At 64.2% G+C, this 13,144-nt stretch overlaps 3 protein-coding genes across 4 annotated transcripts in view; 1 reads left to right on the forward strand and 2 right to left on the reverse strand.

Annotated features, from left to right (window-relative positions):
- PANK4 (pantothenate kinase 4 (inactive)) overlaps positions 1-12,606 on the reverse strand; it is a 102,150-nt gene extending 89,544 nt beyond the window's left edge. Inside the window, exon 1 of the mRNA XM_050801178.1 lies at positions 12,603-12,606. The gene's annotated coding sequence lies outside the window, so the exon portion shown is untranslated. The remainder of the gene's footprint in view (positions 1-12,602) is intronic.
- On the forward strand, positions 1,622-6,634 carry PRXL2B (peroxiredoxin like 2B). 2 transcript variants are annotated; one of them, XM_050801740.1, is made up of 7 exons: positions 1,622-1,832; positions 1,974-2,178; positions 2,622-2,673; positions 3,237-3,300; positions 3,377-3,472; positions 3,801-3,887; positions 4,257-6,634. In XM_050801740.1, the coding sequence occupies exons 1-7, from the start codon at positions 1,770-1,772 to the stop codon at positions 4,272-4,274; spliced, it is 585 nt and encodes a 194-aa protein (XP_050657697.1). In that variant the 5' UTR covers positions 1,622-1,769; the 3' UTR covers positions 4,275-6,634. The 2 variants fall into 2 exon arrangements, with proteins under 2 accessions (XP_050657697.1, XP_050657606.1); XM_050801649.1 differs by having other exon boundaries at positions 3,397-3,472; positions 3,769-3,887.
- The window catches only part of MMEL1 (membrane metalloendopeptidase like 1), a 43,782-nt gene continuing 36,440 nt past the window's right edge, over positions 5,803-13,144 (reverse strand). Inside the window, exons 14-24 of the mRNA XM_050802152.1 lie at positions 11,688-11,816; positions 11,118-11,216; positions 10,111-10,194; positions 9,625-9,728; positions 9,242-9,300; positions 8,671-8,790; positions 7,715-7,848; positions 7,537-7,602; positions 7,108-7,203; positions 6,731-6,807; positions 5,803-6,256 (exon numbers count right to left, since the gene is read on the reverse strand). Coding sequence (XP_050658109.1) covers positions 6,157-6,256; positions 6,731-6,807; positions 7,108-7,203; positions 7,537-7,602; positions 7,715-7,848; positions 8,671-8,790; positions 9,242-9,300; positions 9,625-9,728; positions 10,111-10,194; positions 11,118-11,216; positions 11,688-11,816 — 1,068 coding nt within the window. The 3' untranslated portion in view covers positions 5,803-6,156. The remainder of the gene's footprint in view (positions 6,257-6,730; positions 6,808-7,107; positions 7,204-7,536; positions 7,603-7,714; positions 7,849-8,670; positions 8,791-9,241; positions 9,301-9,624; positions 9,729-10,110; positions 10,195-11,117; positions 11,217-11,687; positions 11,817-13,144) is intronic.

Consider the following 13,144-nt stretch of genomic DNA (forward strand, 5'->3'; position numbering starts at 1 on the left):
CCCAGCCACCTTCTGCTCCGCAGCACTGGCGCTGGGAGGCTGCAAGCTCCCTTCCCACTCTCCTCTGCCCGCTGGCTTCCTGCGAGGCTCCTGCAGCGATGGCGCTGGTGGGAGATGCCAGGCGAGGAATTGATCTGGCATTCTTGTTTCTCGGTAGGTCTCTGAAAATGGCTGAATCCCGTCTGGGATCCCAGCTCCCAAGGAGGCGGCGCTTGCTCACTGCTTGCACAGCACAACACGGTGGAGGGCCTCTCGTGCGCAGCCGGGGAAGGTAGATGGGCCCCTCCTGCCCAGCCCGAGACGGTAGAAGGGCATCCTCCTGCACAGCCCCAGACAGCAGAGGGCCCCTCCTGACCAGCCCGAGACGGTGGAGGCGCCCCCTCCTGCACAGTCCGACACGGTAGAGGGGTAGCCCTGGTCTCTGGGGGCTGCACTCCTGGGCTCTGGGGCTGCCACAGTTCCTCCCTCCTCGGGCTTCCCCTTCCTTGTTTTGCCTTTTGCCCTGACATAGGAACGACTTCCGTTTCCCTGTCTGGACCTTCACCACCCCAGGGCGAGGGCACAGGCTAAGGCAGCAGCACCCCCTCGGGCCTCCCATTATTTGGAATACAGTGTGGGGGCTCCCCCTTCCTTCTCCAGCCCGCCCAGGCCCCTGGAACTGTCCTGGGGAGTGAGGCCCCGTGCCAGGAGCACAGACTCTGCCAGGCCGGGCCCGCCCAGCTGGGAGCCCAGGCTGGGTGAACCTGTGACCCGGCCCTCATCCCAACTCGGTGATAAACGCTATCACAGGGCTGCAGTGTGGGAGGAACAGGACGCATCTGCCAGGCTCCTGACCCGCAGTGCACTTCTGGGAGCTGTGTTTATCTCCCCGGGGTCCATCTCGCCCCAAGGTTTGGGGGGTTAAAAGCTGATATGCAACCGGCACGACATGAACAGTATTTTATGATTCAAGACAACGCGTCCATGTATAATTGAGATACCGCCGCATTTGCGGGGATTTTCAAGCGAAAACCAGACCACGTGGAAAGGCTAAGCCCTCGCACCCCCATTGCTGGGACCCCCGCCCCGCGGGAGACCCCGGGCCGCGGTCCCCTATGCCCGCGACCCCTGCGCTTACCCTCTCCCCTCAACCTTGAATCCAGCCCAGTTTCGCGCGAGCCCGCAGGGAGACCCCCGCTGCTCCCTGGACCACCCCTGGGTGCGCCGTCCCAGCCACCCCCCGGGACCACCGTGAGCCTGCCCCGCCTCCCGCCGCATTCCGCACAGGCGCATCGCGCGCCGAGGGTCGCACCGCCCAGCTCCGCCTGCTGCGCCAATGGCCGACGGAGTCCAAGTCTGGGCCCAACGGTAAGGCGGGGCTGGGGCGGGGCTAGGGGCGGGGCTAGGGGCGGGACCGGGACGCGGGACAGCAACCATCCAGCAAGGCCCGGATTGAGGAGGCGGGAGGGACCCAAGCAGGCGGACGCGGGATTTGGCGCCACGATCTCGAGGCTTGGCCTGGAGTGGGAGGGGAAGCAAGGCGTGACTAGGGGCGAATCCGAGGAGGCGGAGCAGGGCTCGGGGCGCGGAAGGGGCGTGGCCAGAGGCGTGGCTGGGCGCTCTGCGGCCATCTTGTGGGGGGCTCGGGGCGGAGACGAGCCCGAAAGGGCGGGGCCTCGGCGGCAGCGAGAGAGGCGTGGCCGGGGCATCTCGAGGCGGGGCCTGGGGCTGGATCTGGGAACCAGGAGCAGGGAGCGGGGAGCTGGGAACCGGGGCGGGCGGCCGCGGCCATGACCACGGTGGACCTTGCCCGCGTGGGCGCGTGCATCCTGAAGCATGCGGTGACCGGGGAGGTGAGACCGGGCGAGCGCAGGACGGTGGGCGCGTCCCCGGCTCTTGCCCGGGCGCCCTGGCAGCGATGGGGTGGTGGGGGCCGCGGGGCTGGGGCGGGACTGGGGGCCGTGGGACGCGCCCCTGACCCAGCCGCCTGGCAGGCCGTGGAGCTGCGGAGCCTGTGGCGGGATCGCGCGTGCGTGGTGGCCGGGCTGCGGCGCTTCGGCTGCGTGGTGTGCCGCTGGATCGCCCGGGACCTCAGCGGCCTCGCGGGGCTCCTGGACCAGCACGGTGTGCGTCTGGTGGGCGTGGGGCCCGAGGCCCTGGGTCTGCAGGAGTTCCTGGACGGCGGCTACTTCGCGGGAGGTGCGTCCTGTTCCCCGACGCGGCGGCGCAGACACCCTTCCCTAAACTCAGGGCGTTCGGGGCCCTTTCTTGCCCAGCCCTGGCTCTTCTGTCTCCTGGAGTGGCCTTGATATGTCCACAGGTCAGCGTCCCTCGTCTCTCCCTGCCACCCCGCCCCGCAGCTGGTGGCTGGGTGATGCCCTGCACAGACCTGAGCCTAGCAGCAGAGTCTGGGCGAGCTCTGCCTCGCCGGTTCCACCTGTCACCTCTGGGACTCAGCCCCTCTTCTGAGGGGAGGGGGTCACTCAGCCCTGTTTTACCTCTTCCGGCCCTGGGTGGGTGGGCTGAGCACGGAGGTGGGCAGAAGAACAGAGGGTCGGAAGGAGGAGGGTGATTCTTGGTGGTGAGTGGGTTGGGGGCTGGTTCCAGGCCTGGGGCACACATCTGTGGCTTCCGCTTTCCAGAGCTCTACCTGGATGAGAGCAAGCAGCTTTATAAGGAGCTGGGCTTCAAGCGGTGAGTGGGGACGGGCACCCTCAGGTCGCATGGGGCGGAGGGCCCAGGGGTGCCCACCACTCCCTGCCACCTCCTCTCCCTGCTGACAAGGCAGCTCTGGTGGCACTGTCGACCAGCCCTTCTGCCAGGCCTTCTCTTGGGTGCTGGGCGACTGTAACGAGCCACCTTGTCTAGGGCTTACTCTCAGTGTCCAGACCACCTCGGAGGTTGGAGCCTCGTGCCCCATCAGGGGCCATCCTAGCTTTCTGGTGTTTGTGCCACAGACTGCCTCCTTTGCTTGGCAGTTGCCAGCTGAGCCAGATCCCTGAGCACACCCAGCCTGCTCCATCCATGCTCCCTGCACCCTCTGTGGGCCCTTGGCCAGCAGCCACTGGGCTCGGTGTCCAACCTGCCGGTGGGCTAGGCTGGCTGCTGATCTAGCTGCCTGGGCCATCTCTGAGCCCTGGTGAGGTGAGTGGTGGGGTGGGGTGGGGCCCGACCTAGGAACTGGTCTGTGGACACTGGAGCAGGCTCTGGACCCAGGCTTCTCTGGAGTCTGGCCAAGCGACCTGGTGTCTTCGCAGGTACAACAGCCTGAGCATCCTCCCGGCGGCTCTGGGGAAGCCTGTGCGTGATGTGGCTGCCAAGGTTTGTGTGGGTCAAGGCTGTACAGGCCGGGGGGTGGTGGGAGCTTCCAGGGGCCTTTCCTCTAGGATTGACCCAGGCTTTGCCCACTCCTGATAGGCCAAGGCTGTTGGCATCCAGGGGAACCTGTCTGGGGACCTGCTGCAGAGCGGAGGGCTGCTGGTGGTCAGCAAAGGTGGGTTGAGGGAGGGGCCCTGGCCACTGCCTCAGGGAGGACCTTGCTGAACTTGGTGGCCTAGCCCAGGCCCTCTCTCTGGCTTGTCAATCTCATCACAGCCCTTCCACCGCAATGTGGCCTGGTTCTGCATGTCTGCTGGGCTGAGCTGGGCTGTGGCAGAACAGCTCACTCATCTGGGTAGCTGAGTGGGGGATATGGCCGGCCAGGTCTGCCCCGCCTTCCCTTCTCCTGGTACGTGGCTTTGAGGTGCAGGCAGCCTTCGGGGCGCCCTGATTGCCTGCCCGCTGCTACAGGTGGTGACAAAGTGCTGCTGCATTTCGTTCAGAAGTCCCCAGGCGATTATGTCCCCCAGGAGCACATCCTGCAGGTCCTGGGCATCTCTGCGGAGGTCTGTGCCAGCAACCCGCCTCAGGTGAGCTAGGCCTTGGGGGCACTGCCTGCCAACCCACGCCCTGCCCCCAGGTCCCCTGGGAGGAGCACTGGGCCTCGCTGGGAGCTGAGTCACAGCACCTTGGGCGTCATGCCAATTGTGTCCTGGGATGTGGATGCCCCTGTGACCCCACTTGCAGAGGGGGGCAGGCTGAGAGGGGCCGAAGGGCAGCATGGCTGGATGGACAGATACCGCGAGGCTGTCCTCAGAGGTGGGGGCGACACATGGTGGGCAGAGAGAGAGGCCTGTCCTCTCAGCCTCGGGAGGGCTGGGGATTGTCTGAGGGGACCCTCTCAGGCATTTGCCTGGTCCAGTGTCCAGCGGCCCCATGGGCCCCTGCTGTCCCCGCAGTGTGACAGGGAGGTGTGAGGGAGGCGAAGGCCCTGGCCTCTGAGGATGTGGACGGCGGCTGCTGCCCTGGGTGAGCTGGAAGTCCACGTGGAAGAACCGTTGTGCAGTTGCTGGGCCGGGATGCCGAACCTCTCCTGATCCGCCGGCAGCAACCAGCCGTTAAAACTGCAGTTCCTGGCCGGGCGCGGTGGCTCAAGCCTGTAATCCCAGCACTTTGGGAGGCCGAGACGGGCGGATCATGAGGTCAGGAGATCGAGACCATCCTGGCTAACATGGTGAAACCCCGTCTCTACTAAAAAAAATACAAAAAACTAGCCGGGCGAGGTGGCAGCGCCTGTAGTCCCAGCTACTCGGGAGGCTGAGGCAGGAGAGTGGCCTGAACCCGGGGGGCGGAGCTTGCAGTGAGCTGAGATCCGGCCACTGCACTCCAGCCTGGGCGACAGAGCGAGACTCCGTCTCAAAAAAACAAAACAAAACAAGAAAACACTGCAGTTCCTGGCCACGCACTGCTTCACAAGCGCCGAGCCCTGCATCCTCCATAGCTCCCGCCTCGCTCACTGTTGAGGCCCTCGGGGTGGGCAGGGTAGCTGTGAGTCCCAGGTGTCATCTTCCTGCTTTGCGAGTGTCTCTGGAGACCTTGGGCCTTTGGCCTGTGGGGCACTGGGGATGGTAACCTCACTGCCCTGTCAGTCCCTTCAAAGGCGACAGACCCGAACCCACGTCAGGAGAGGAGTGTGGGGTCAGCTGCAGCGGGGTCGGGGTCAGTGCCGTGTCTGGTGGGAGCCACACAGGAGAGTTGGGTTTTCAGGGCAGAGTTGGGCTTGATTCCACCTGGTGGGGTGGGTAGACCCTGGAGACTCTCAGGTGATGGGCCAGCCTGCCCCAAGGCCCTTTACTGATGTCAGAATCATTGTTTGTACCTGCTGGGGATGGCCTGTGGGGCGGCCGGCCTGGGAGGGTCTTAGTCCAGTTAGGTATGTCCAGCTTCCTGGCCACCTTCCCTTGGGGATCCTAACAGGCCCAGAGCAGAACCCCTTACCTCCCAGGTCAGACTGCCTGCTCAGGCCCTCCCCTCGCGTGCAGGCCGGTGACAACAGCAGCCCTCCCTGCACTCCCTGGTCCAAACCTGGGGCCGCTGTGGGCTCCTGCGGGTCTCCCGGCTCCCCTTCCGCCCCAACCCCACCCTCTCAGTGGCCATTTACAAATGCATAGCAGGTGACCCACCGCGTCCCTTTGGTTCAGCCCCTCCTCTGGTTTTCAGTTACACAAAGCTAAATGTCAGGTTCCCAGCTGCAGCTCTCTGGGTCCCCCGACGCCCCAGCGGGGCTCCCTGCATCTGAATGTGTGGTCCCTGGGGGGGGCACTTGGGGGCATCCTGGTCACTGCTGGCCCTGGCATTGGACCCTAGGAGACTTGACTGGAACTGGCTCCCTCCCCATCAGCTCCCAGCTGTCATTCTCCCCCCATCCCCGGGCAGCTGTTGTGCCCAAGGCCACTGCCACCTGTCTGCCCACCCTGGTCCCTCCCAGACAAGCAAGGCCTCTGATTTCTTTGAAGCATTTACTTAGCTCAAGTCTGAAGCTGTGGATATTGGAAGACAATGCACCTTGGAGGGTGGGCAGGACACAGTTGATCGTCTCTATAGGGCTGTGACAGGGGCGCTGAGCCCCGCGGGTGTCCGTAGAGGGGACTCTGGGCCAGGTACTGCACTGGACACTGCTCATCCCTGGGTGTCGGGCAGGTGGCTGCACCCTAGGCCAGGTGCGGAGGCCTGGCAGGCAGGCTTGGCATGGTCGGCCGGGCCGGGGCACATGCTGGGTCGCCGCTGGCTGCACCTTCTCCGCACAGATGCCTCGGAGCAGCGGGTGGGCGTGGGCCGCGCAGTGCGGCGGGGCCTTGGCTACCACACGCGGCATCGCTCCTTGGGGTGCATGGGGGTGCCCTGGGCACAGTGGAACGTGTCTGCAAAGGCGGCCAGGTTCTGCAGTGACCCCAGTACCCTGTGGGTGGGCGGGTGTGACAGCAGGAGCATTGCCATCTTGGACAAACACGGTCATTTTAAGTTCCCCGTGATTAAAAACCAGCCCAAAACATCAGCCTAATGGCTCATGTCAGTATGACCAGAAACATTTCAACTGTGAGATAAACCCCCATCTGACCAGAAACATGCCAATCCCGAGAATAACCTCCCTTACAACCAGAGATATTCCAATTCTGCAATAAAACTTTCCTTCACACAGAAACATTCCCAGCCTGTGGTAGGCTCCCCCTTCCTAAACCCTTAAATACCCTTAGTTGGTAAGAGAATGCTCTTGGCTGAAATTGGCCAGAAGCCCCTCTCAGGTTGATTCTCAAAATAAACCTGTCTTTGCTGAGCCGCTTTTTGTGCTTTCTTCTTTAACTCTTACAGGCCACTGGGGTGGGGGTGAGGGGGTTGTGGGTGGCAAAGGGGTTGTGGGTATGGGAGCACTTGCCTGTACTTCAGGGGACTGTGGACGTCTGTCTTGATAGATTGGATGGCGAACTCGGGCCGGTAGGACCCACACCACACCTGTGGGCGTGTGGGGGTGTGTGGCTACAGGCGATGGAGATGGGGTGGCCAGGAGGGGTGGGGGAGGGTCTCCACTATCCCCAGGCTGCCCCTTCTAGGGTGGGGTGAGGGGAGCCAGCAGGTGCCCCCCTCCTCCCATCAGCATTGGGATCCTCTCCAGCTCCCGCCCCCTACCCCTCATGCTTTTCCCCCAAGGGGCTTTGCACGCTGGGTTCTGGTCCCTGGAGGCAACCCAGGGCGGGCCCTCCAGAGATGAGTGGGGAAGCATGGGGATGGTGGGAACAGGACTGTGGCTGCCACCTGGGCATAGCTGATGAAGAAGAGTTGCTCATGGGTGAGATCCAGGCCGGGCAGCTGCTGGTCCTTGCCACCTTCTGCCATCCACTTGAGGTAGGCCTGCAGGCACCGGATGGGAGCTGGGCTCAGGCCTGCCAGCCTGGACTCCAGAACCCTCAGATCTCAGGGCAGAGCAGAGATCTGGCTCCAGGACCTACCCCTGTGGGGGTCCTGCTGCTGCAGGGACTTGGTGCAAGGGCCCCTCGCACACTCCATGGATGAGTGCTCACCACTTCAGTCACTCAGAGACCCCTGAACTGGGCTCTAGGGGGGATCCCTGGCCAGGCAGCCCACTGCATGGTGCTCATCCTGAATGAGCCCCTGATGCCCCCTCCCCTGCCATGCTAACACCCCCTCCCCTGCCAGACCCCACCTTGCCCTGCCAGGCCCCACCTTGTAGGCTTGTCGCACCCCTCCGTTGTCGGCAATGTTTTCCCCAAGGGTGTTGAATCCGTTCACCTGCGCACAGGAGACAGGACTGAGGCAGCCCCTGCCCGGACTCCCCTCTCCCTCAGGGCCGGGGCTGGGGATCCGGTCCCCCTGCAGCCTCGGTGCTGGTGGCAGTGCTCACGTTCTGTTCGTCCGCCAGGTCCCAGGAGTAGTTGCTGTACTGGTAGATCATGCACTCTGACTGCTCCCGGAAGTGCTGGGTGGAGAAGTTACTCCACCAGTCCATCATGTTGCCGTTCTTGTCGAAGTTCCGGCCTGGGCAGGGGCAGAGGAGGGCTGCCCACATGCCCCTGGCTGACTATGCTCAGCCCCACGGCAACCACTGTGCCTGGCCCGTCCTGCAGCCAGCCCCAGTACGGAGAGCCCATGGTCTGAGCAGGCACGGGCTCCAAAGAGCAGCAGCTGCCTGGGGCTACACAGCCCCCAGAGAGGGAGGGCTTCAGTGGTCTCCCATGCCACCCCCTGAGGCTAGGGCCTAGTGCCTGGGTCCTGTGGTCTCGGAGGCATCATGGTTTAAGGGCTCCTCTTGTGATGCCCAAACTGTAAACCCCAGGTGAGGGGAGCACGTGGTCCCTGGGGACACAGGGCTGCCCATGGAATGTCCCGATGGCCAAGCCACAGGGGAGAACCAGCCGGGGCCCCTGTCCCAGGCAGGGCAGTCCCCACCAAGGGGCAGAGGTCAGCATGGCCATGGCGGGGGTGGCACACTCCCCTGGCGGAGGATGCCGGCCGCCTGGAGAGGCTCCCCAGGCTGGGATCTGGGCTTCACTGCTGTGCTGGGCGGTGTCGTCATCCCCATGTCACAGGCCGTGGGAGGGAAGTGCCCAGTGCCAGGTGGAGTCAGGGTCATGGGCTGGAGTCCCTGGGTCCCCTCCGCCATGCTGGGAGTCAGTGTCCCCAGACAGGGCCCCAGCCTGGCATTCAAGGCCTGCTCTGCCCCCACAGCTCCCTGAGGACCTGGCCTCGGTGTCCCCACTGAAACCACGAAGGGGTTGCATGGAGCGCCCCCAGGCCCCTTCCCAGCTGCTTCTCTGCGGAGAGGGGAGGGCGTGTGTGGTTGGAGGGGTGGCCCCTCACCATTGTCGTCAAAGCCGTGCGTGATCTCGTGCCCGATCACCATCCCAATGCCTCCGAAGTTCAAGGCTTGTGGCTGCTCCTTGCTGAAGAAGGGGGGCTGGAGGATCCCGGCAGGGAACACTGATCCCAAGGGTGGGACAAAGAATAAACTGTGAGCAGATGCATCTCCTGTGTGCCAGGCTCAGGGATGGCACCGCCAGGGGTTCTCACACTTGATCCCACAGACAGGCAGGCAGAGGTCAGGACCCCCTCAATTTACAGATGAGGACAGGGAGGTTCAGAGGCTGGGCGGGCTCATGCCTGGCAGACCCAGGACCTCAGTCCAGCCTCCTCCCACCATCCTGTTCTGTCCACAGGAAAGGCTCCATGCCGCTTGCCAAGTCCCTCCCTGAGCCCCTGATGGGCATGGGAGCGAATGTTCCCCATGGGGGCAGCAAGGGGTGATGTAGGAGAGCATTCCGAGAACAGGCTGGGGTGCCCTCAGGAGAAAGGGATGGGCAGGGGGCTGCAAGCTGCCCCTTCAACTCTGGCACCAAAAGGCTTGGGCGGGCGGGGAGGGGGAGGAACTTACCAATCTGGTTTCGGTTTGGGGAGTAGAACGCATTGACCACCGCCGCCCCGATGATCCAGCTGTGATAGACAAACCGGTCTCTGGGAGCCGCCTCTCCGGGGACCCTCCCTCTGGGCTCTCTCTGCCTTGGTGGACCACAGCCCAACCCGGCCACACCAGAGGAGGGGCCGAGGCCTGTCCCAATATCTGGTTCCTTCCTGGGGTCCCTGAGGAGGAGGCGACTTGGGCCCCAGAAAGCAGAGGGTGAAGATGGGCCCAGTGACTGCCCCCCTGAGCTGGCACTGGACCCCAGCCATGCATCGTCTCCCCGCCTGGCAGGTAGCCCTGTATGCCTTCCTGGCCACTCCGTGGGCCCCCCATGCCGTGCCAGGGATGCCACTCACAGATTTGGGTCCACCTTTTCCCGAAGCTTCCTGAGGCTCCGCTGGGCGCCCACCTTGAGGTTCTGCAGACTGTTCTCAAAGTACAGGTCCTCTGAGAAGTTCAGCTATGGGAGAGGTGCAGTCACTGCCAGATGCTTGGGCTGGGCCCTCAGAGGGGCAAGGGGAGAGGTCTCGGGTGGTTGGGGAAGGACTTCAAGCCTCGCCAGGCGTCTGCACGTGGACAATTGGCTGTGGGTGCAGGTGGGTGGGGCAGCCCTGGCTGTGAGCATTTACGTGACTCTGAGCAAGTCCCTCATCCCTCCAAGCTTCAATTTCCCCATCTGTACACTGAGGGTAGTGCTGGAGCCACCACCCTAGGGCTCGGTGAGGATAACTATGTTAGCATCCAGCAGGAGGGCGCAGGGCTTGGCACAGAGGACGCCCCAGGAAATCAGGGCCCATGTCCACGGTGTAGGGGGCGGTTTAGGGCTGGGGTGAGGGGCGTACGTTGGAATACTCCTCGTCCAGGCGCCTGTCCGTCTCCTCCAGGATGTAGTCAGGGTGGCCGATCTGCTCCCGGATGCTCATGGCCTGAGTGGGGAGGAGGGACTGGTCAGTGGGTGCCGCACTGCATATGGGGTCAGCCCTGGGGCCGGTCAGTGAGTGCCCCACTGTGGGAGGGGTCGGCCCAGGGCATCCTGGCTGTGTTATCCCTGTCCTGTGGGTGAGGGACTGGGGGACTCCGGGACTTGGCTCTCACCTTGCCATCTCTGGGGAGGTTTAATGGGGACAGAGCATTGAAGGCTCCGCCTACCTGACCTAGAACCCAAAAGCCCATCAGGGGTCTGGCTCCGCCCACCTGACCTACAGCCCAACAGCCCGCCAGGGGCCTGGCTCCGCCCACCTGACCTACAGCCTAACAGCCCGCCAGGGGCCTGGCTCCGCCCACCTGACCTACAGCCCAACAGCCCGCCAGGGGCCTGGCTCCGCCCACCTGACCTACAGCCCAACAGCCCGCCAGGGGCCTGGCTCCGCCCACCTGACCTACAGCCCAACAGCCCGCCAGGGGCCTGGCCTACAGACCCAGCCCAACAGCCCGCCAGGGGCCTGGCTCCGCCCACCTGACCTACAGCCCAACAGCCCGCCAGGGGCCTGGCTCTGCCCACCTGACCTACAGCCCAACAGCCCGCCAGGGGCCTGGGTGGGGGCAGGGGCCCTGGAGGGGTCACTTGGCTGCCGTCTGTCACTTGGGTAAAGAGGGGCTTCTGGTGGGTCTGACCCTCACTCCCGAGGCCACTGCTACCCCCGCTGGCTCCTGGGGGGCACTGTGGATGTCCCAGGCCTAGCTTCCCACCCCTGCCTGCTTTTCCTCAGCTCCACAGTGGACGAGTGGTCCTGTCTGTGCCTCCCAGGGCTGCCTTCTCCCCATGGGGGCTGTCAGGCGGCTTTGTCGGGGCAGTGCTGCCCGTGCCCAGATCCAGTCGGGGCTGCCCTGGCCTCTGCGAGCCATGTACCTTCTCCTGCGCCTTCTTCTTGGACTCCTCGTCCATCCAGCCCAGCTCGTCCAGCGTCTCCACAAACACTGCCCGCACCTTGTGAATGAGTTCTCTGACCTGGGAAGCAGGCATGGCCCTCGTGTCCCAGACTTATCTGGAGGGCAGATGACCAACCTTCAAGGGCTTTGGGGAGGTCTGGTCTGAGCCTTGCCGGGGCAAGGCCCTGGGCTGCCCAGCTGTGGGCCTCTCGGGTGAGGTGTGGGGCTGCTGGGGGGACGAGATGACCACCCAACTTCAGGGTCCTCCCTGCTGGGCTGTGGGTCCTCATGGGCCTGGGGCAACTTGTACCACCTGTGCCTTTCCCAGCTGAACCTGCAGGGCCCAGGAGTGGGGCCCAATGGTCGGCTGGGGTCAGGGGCATGGGGGCCGGCACAGCTTCCCTTGGCCTCCCTCTGTCTGGTGCGCTGGAGCAAGTGTGGCTCTCCCAGGGGCCTCTAGGCCTGGGCAGGGTGGGAGTCCCAGGGCAGGGAGGCTCAGCGTCCCTGCGGAAGGCTGGCCCCAGGTGGGCCATGGATGAGGGGTGCCCACCATGCTCTTGCTGTCTCCAGGGAACGCCTCCCTGACGTAGAGGGAGCCCACGGCGTTCTCCATATTGCTGTTGACGTAGCCCACACACTCACGCCAGCGTACCTCCTCCACCATCGTGCCGAACAGTGCCTGGCGGGGCCACCCGTTCATCCCACCGGCCCCCACGTCAGCCTCGCCAAGCCTGGCATGGGGCCCTGGGCTTACGGGGTGAGCAGACCCACCTATCCTCAGACTCAGGGTGCCCCGGGGCCAGCAGGGGGCATGGGATGGTCTCAGCCTTGCCTCTGGGTGCTGCAGTGGCAGAGGGAGGATGGGCACGCCCTTGTGATTGGGGGACCTCCCCCGACTGAGAGCTGGGCCTTTACCCTGGGGAGCTGGGGGGTTCCTCCCCAGTCCCTGTCCTGGCTGTCTGGCTGGAATCTGCTCTCCAGGACTCCGCTCTCCAGGACTCCAGTCCCAGTCCCAAGGCACTGGGATGGCGCTGAACCCAGAGCAAGGCCTGGGACCATGTGCCTCTCAGCCACCAGCTCCCAGGGCCCTGGTCTCCCCATTGTTGAAGCAGCTGTGAGAACACCTGCTCATCTGTCCCCAGGGACACAGGGGCACGAGACTATGGACCCCAGACTCAGGCAAGCCCAGGGAGCGCTCTGCCCAGCGTCCTGCCACACCTTCTGGGCTGCAGGACCTCCTGCCGCCTAGAAAAGGGAGGCAGCCCTTTCTGCCTCCCCAGAAGCTCCTAGACTCAGTGCCCCACTGATGCTTGGCTCACAGATGTCTCTGAGCCCCCATGGCACCAGGAGGCTTGACTTACCCCCAGTTTGCCTCTGCCTCAGTCTCCCCATTGCAGTGGGGGCCTCTGTCCCTCTCATTACTCCAGCAAAGGTCTTGAGAGTCCCGACTCCCCTCTGCCCTTAGCCCCTGTACCCAATCCCTCAGCTGCTGTGGCCAATACTTCCCCCGCGTCTGTCTGTCTGCCACCACCCTGGCCAAACCCGCCACCTCACCTGGGTGACCACATTGGCCTCCATGCTGACACTGCCCCCTACCCAGCTCACTGTCTCCAGAACAGCCAGAATCCCCCTAGGGCCTCCCTGCGGTTCCCTGTCTCCACCCTCACCCCAGCCGGGAGCAGCCACAGTGACTACAGAGCAGGAAATCTGACCGAGCCTCTGCTCTTAGCACCCTGGCGGTTTTCAGACAGGGAGTACAACCCAAACCGGCTGCTGTGGCCCACAGCCGCAGTCACCTCACCTCCCTCCCTGCCCTCTTCTCCTTCCTGTCCCCTGCTGACCCCGGGTCTGGCCCCCTGGTCCCTGCCTGCTCCTGCCTCTGGCCTCTGCACTGGCACTGGCTGTTTCTTCTCTCGGGAAATCACCCTGCCTTCTCTTCAGGCCTTTAAGGTCTCAAATGTCACCTCCCCGGAGCAACGCTCCCTGCCCTCGTCCCTCCCTGCCTCC

The sequence above is a fragment of the Macaca thibetana genome, chromosome 1, assembly GCF_024542745.1.
Source record: "Macaca thibetana thibetana isolate TM-01 chromosome 1, ASM2454274v1, whole genome shotgun sequence".
NCBI lineage: Eukaryota > Metazoa > Chordata > Mammalia > Primates > Cercopithecidae > Macaca > Macaca thibetana.

Bases quoted from the DNA above. Each gene is read 5' to 3' on its own strand.
- PRXL2B (XM_050801649.1), top strand. From the start codon at position 1,770: ATGACCACGGTGGACCTTGCCCGCGTGGGCGCGTGCATCCTGAAGCAT. The intron at 2,179-2,621 runs GTGCGTCCTGTT...TCCGCTTTCCAG, and splicing joins CGGCGGCTACTTCGCGGGAG to AGCTCTACCTGGATGAGAGC. The intron at 3,301-3,396 runs GTTTGTGTGGGT...CACTCCTGATAG, and splicing joins TGCGTGATGTGGCTGCCAAG to GCCAAGGCTGTTGGCATCCA.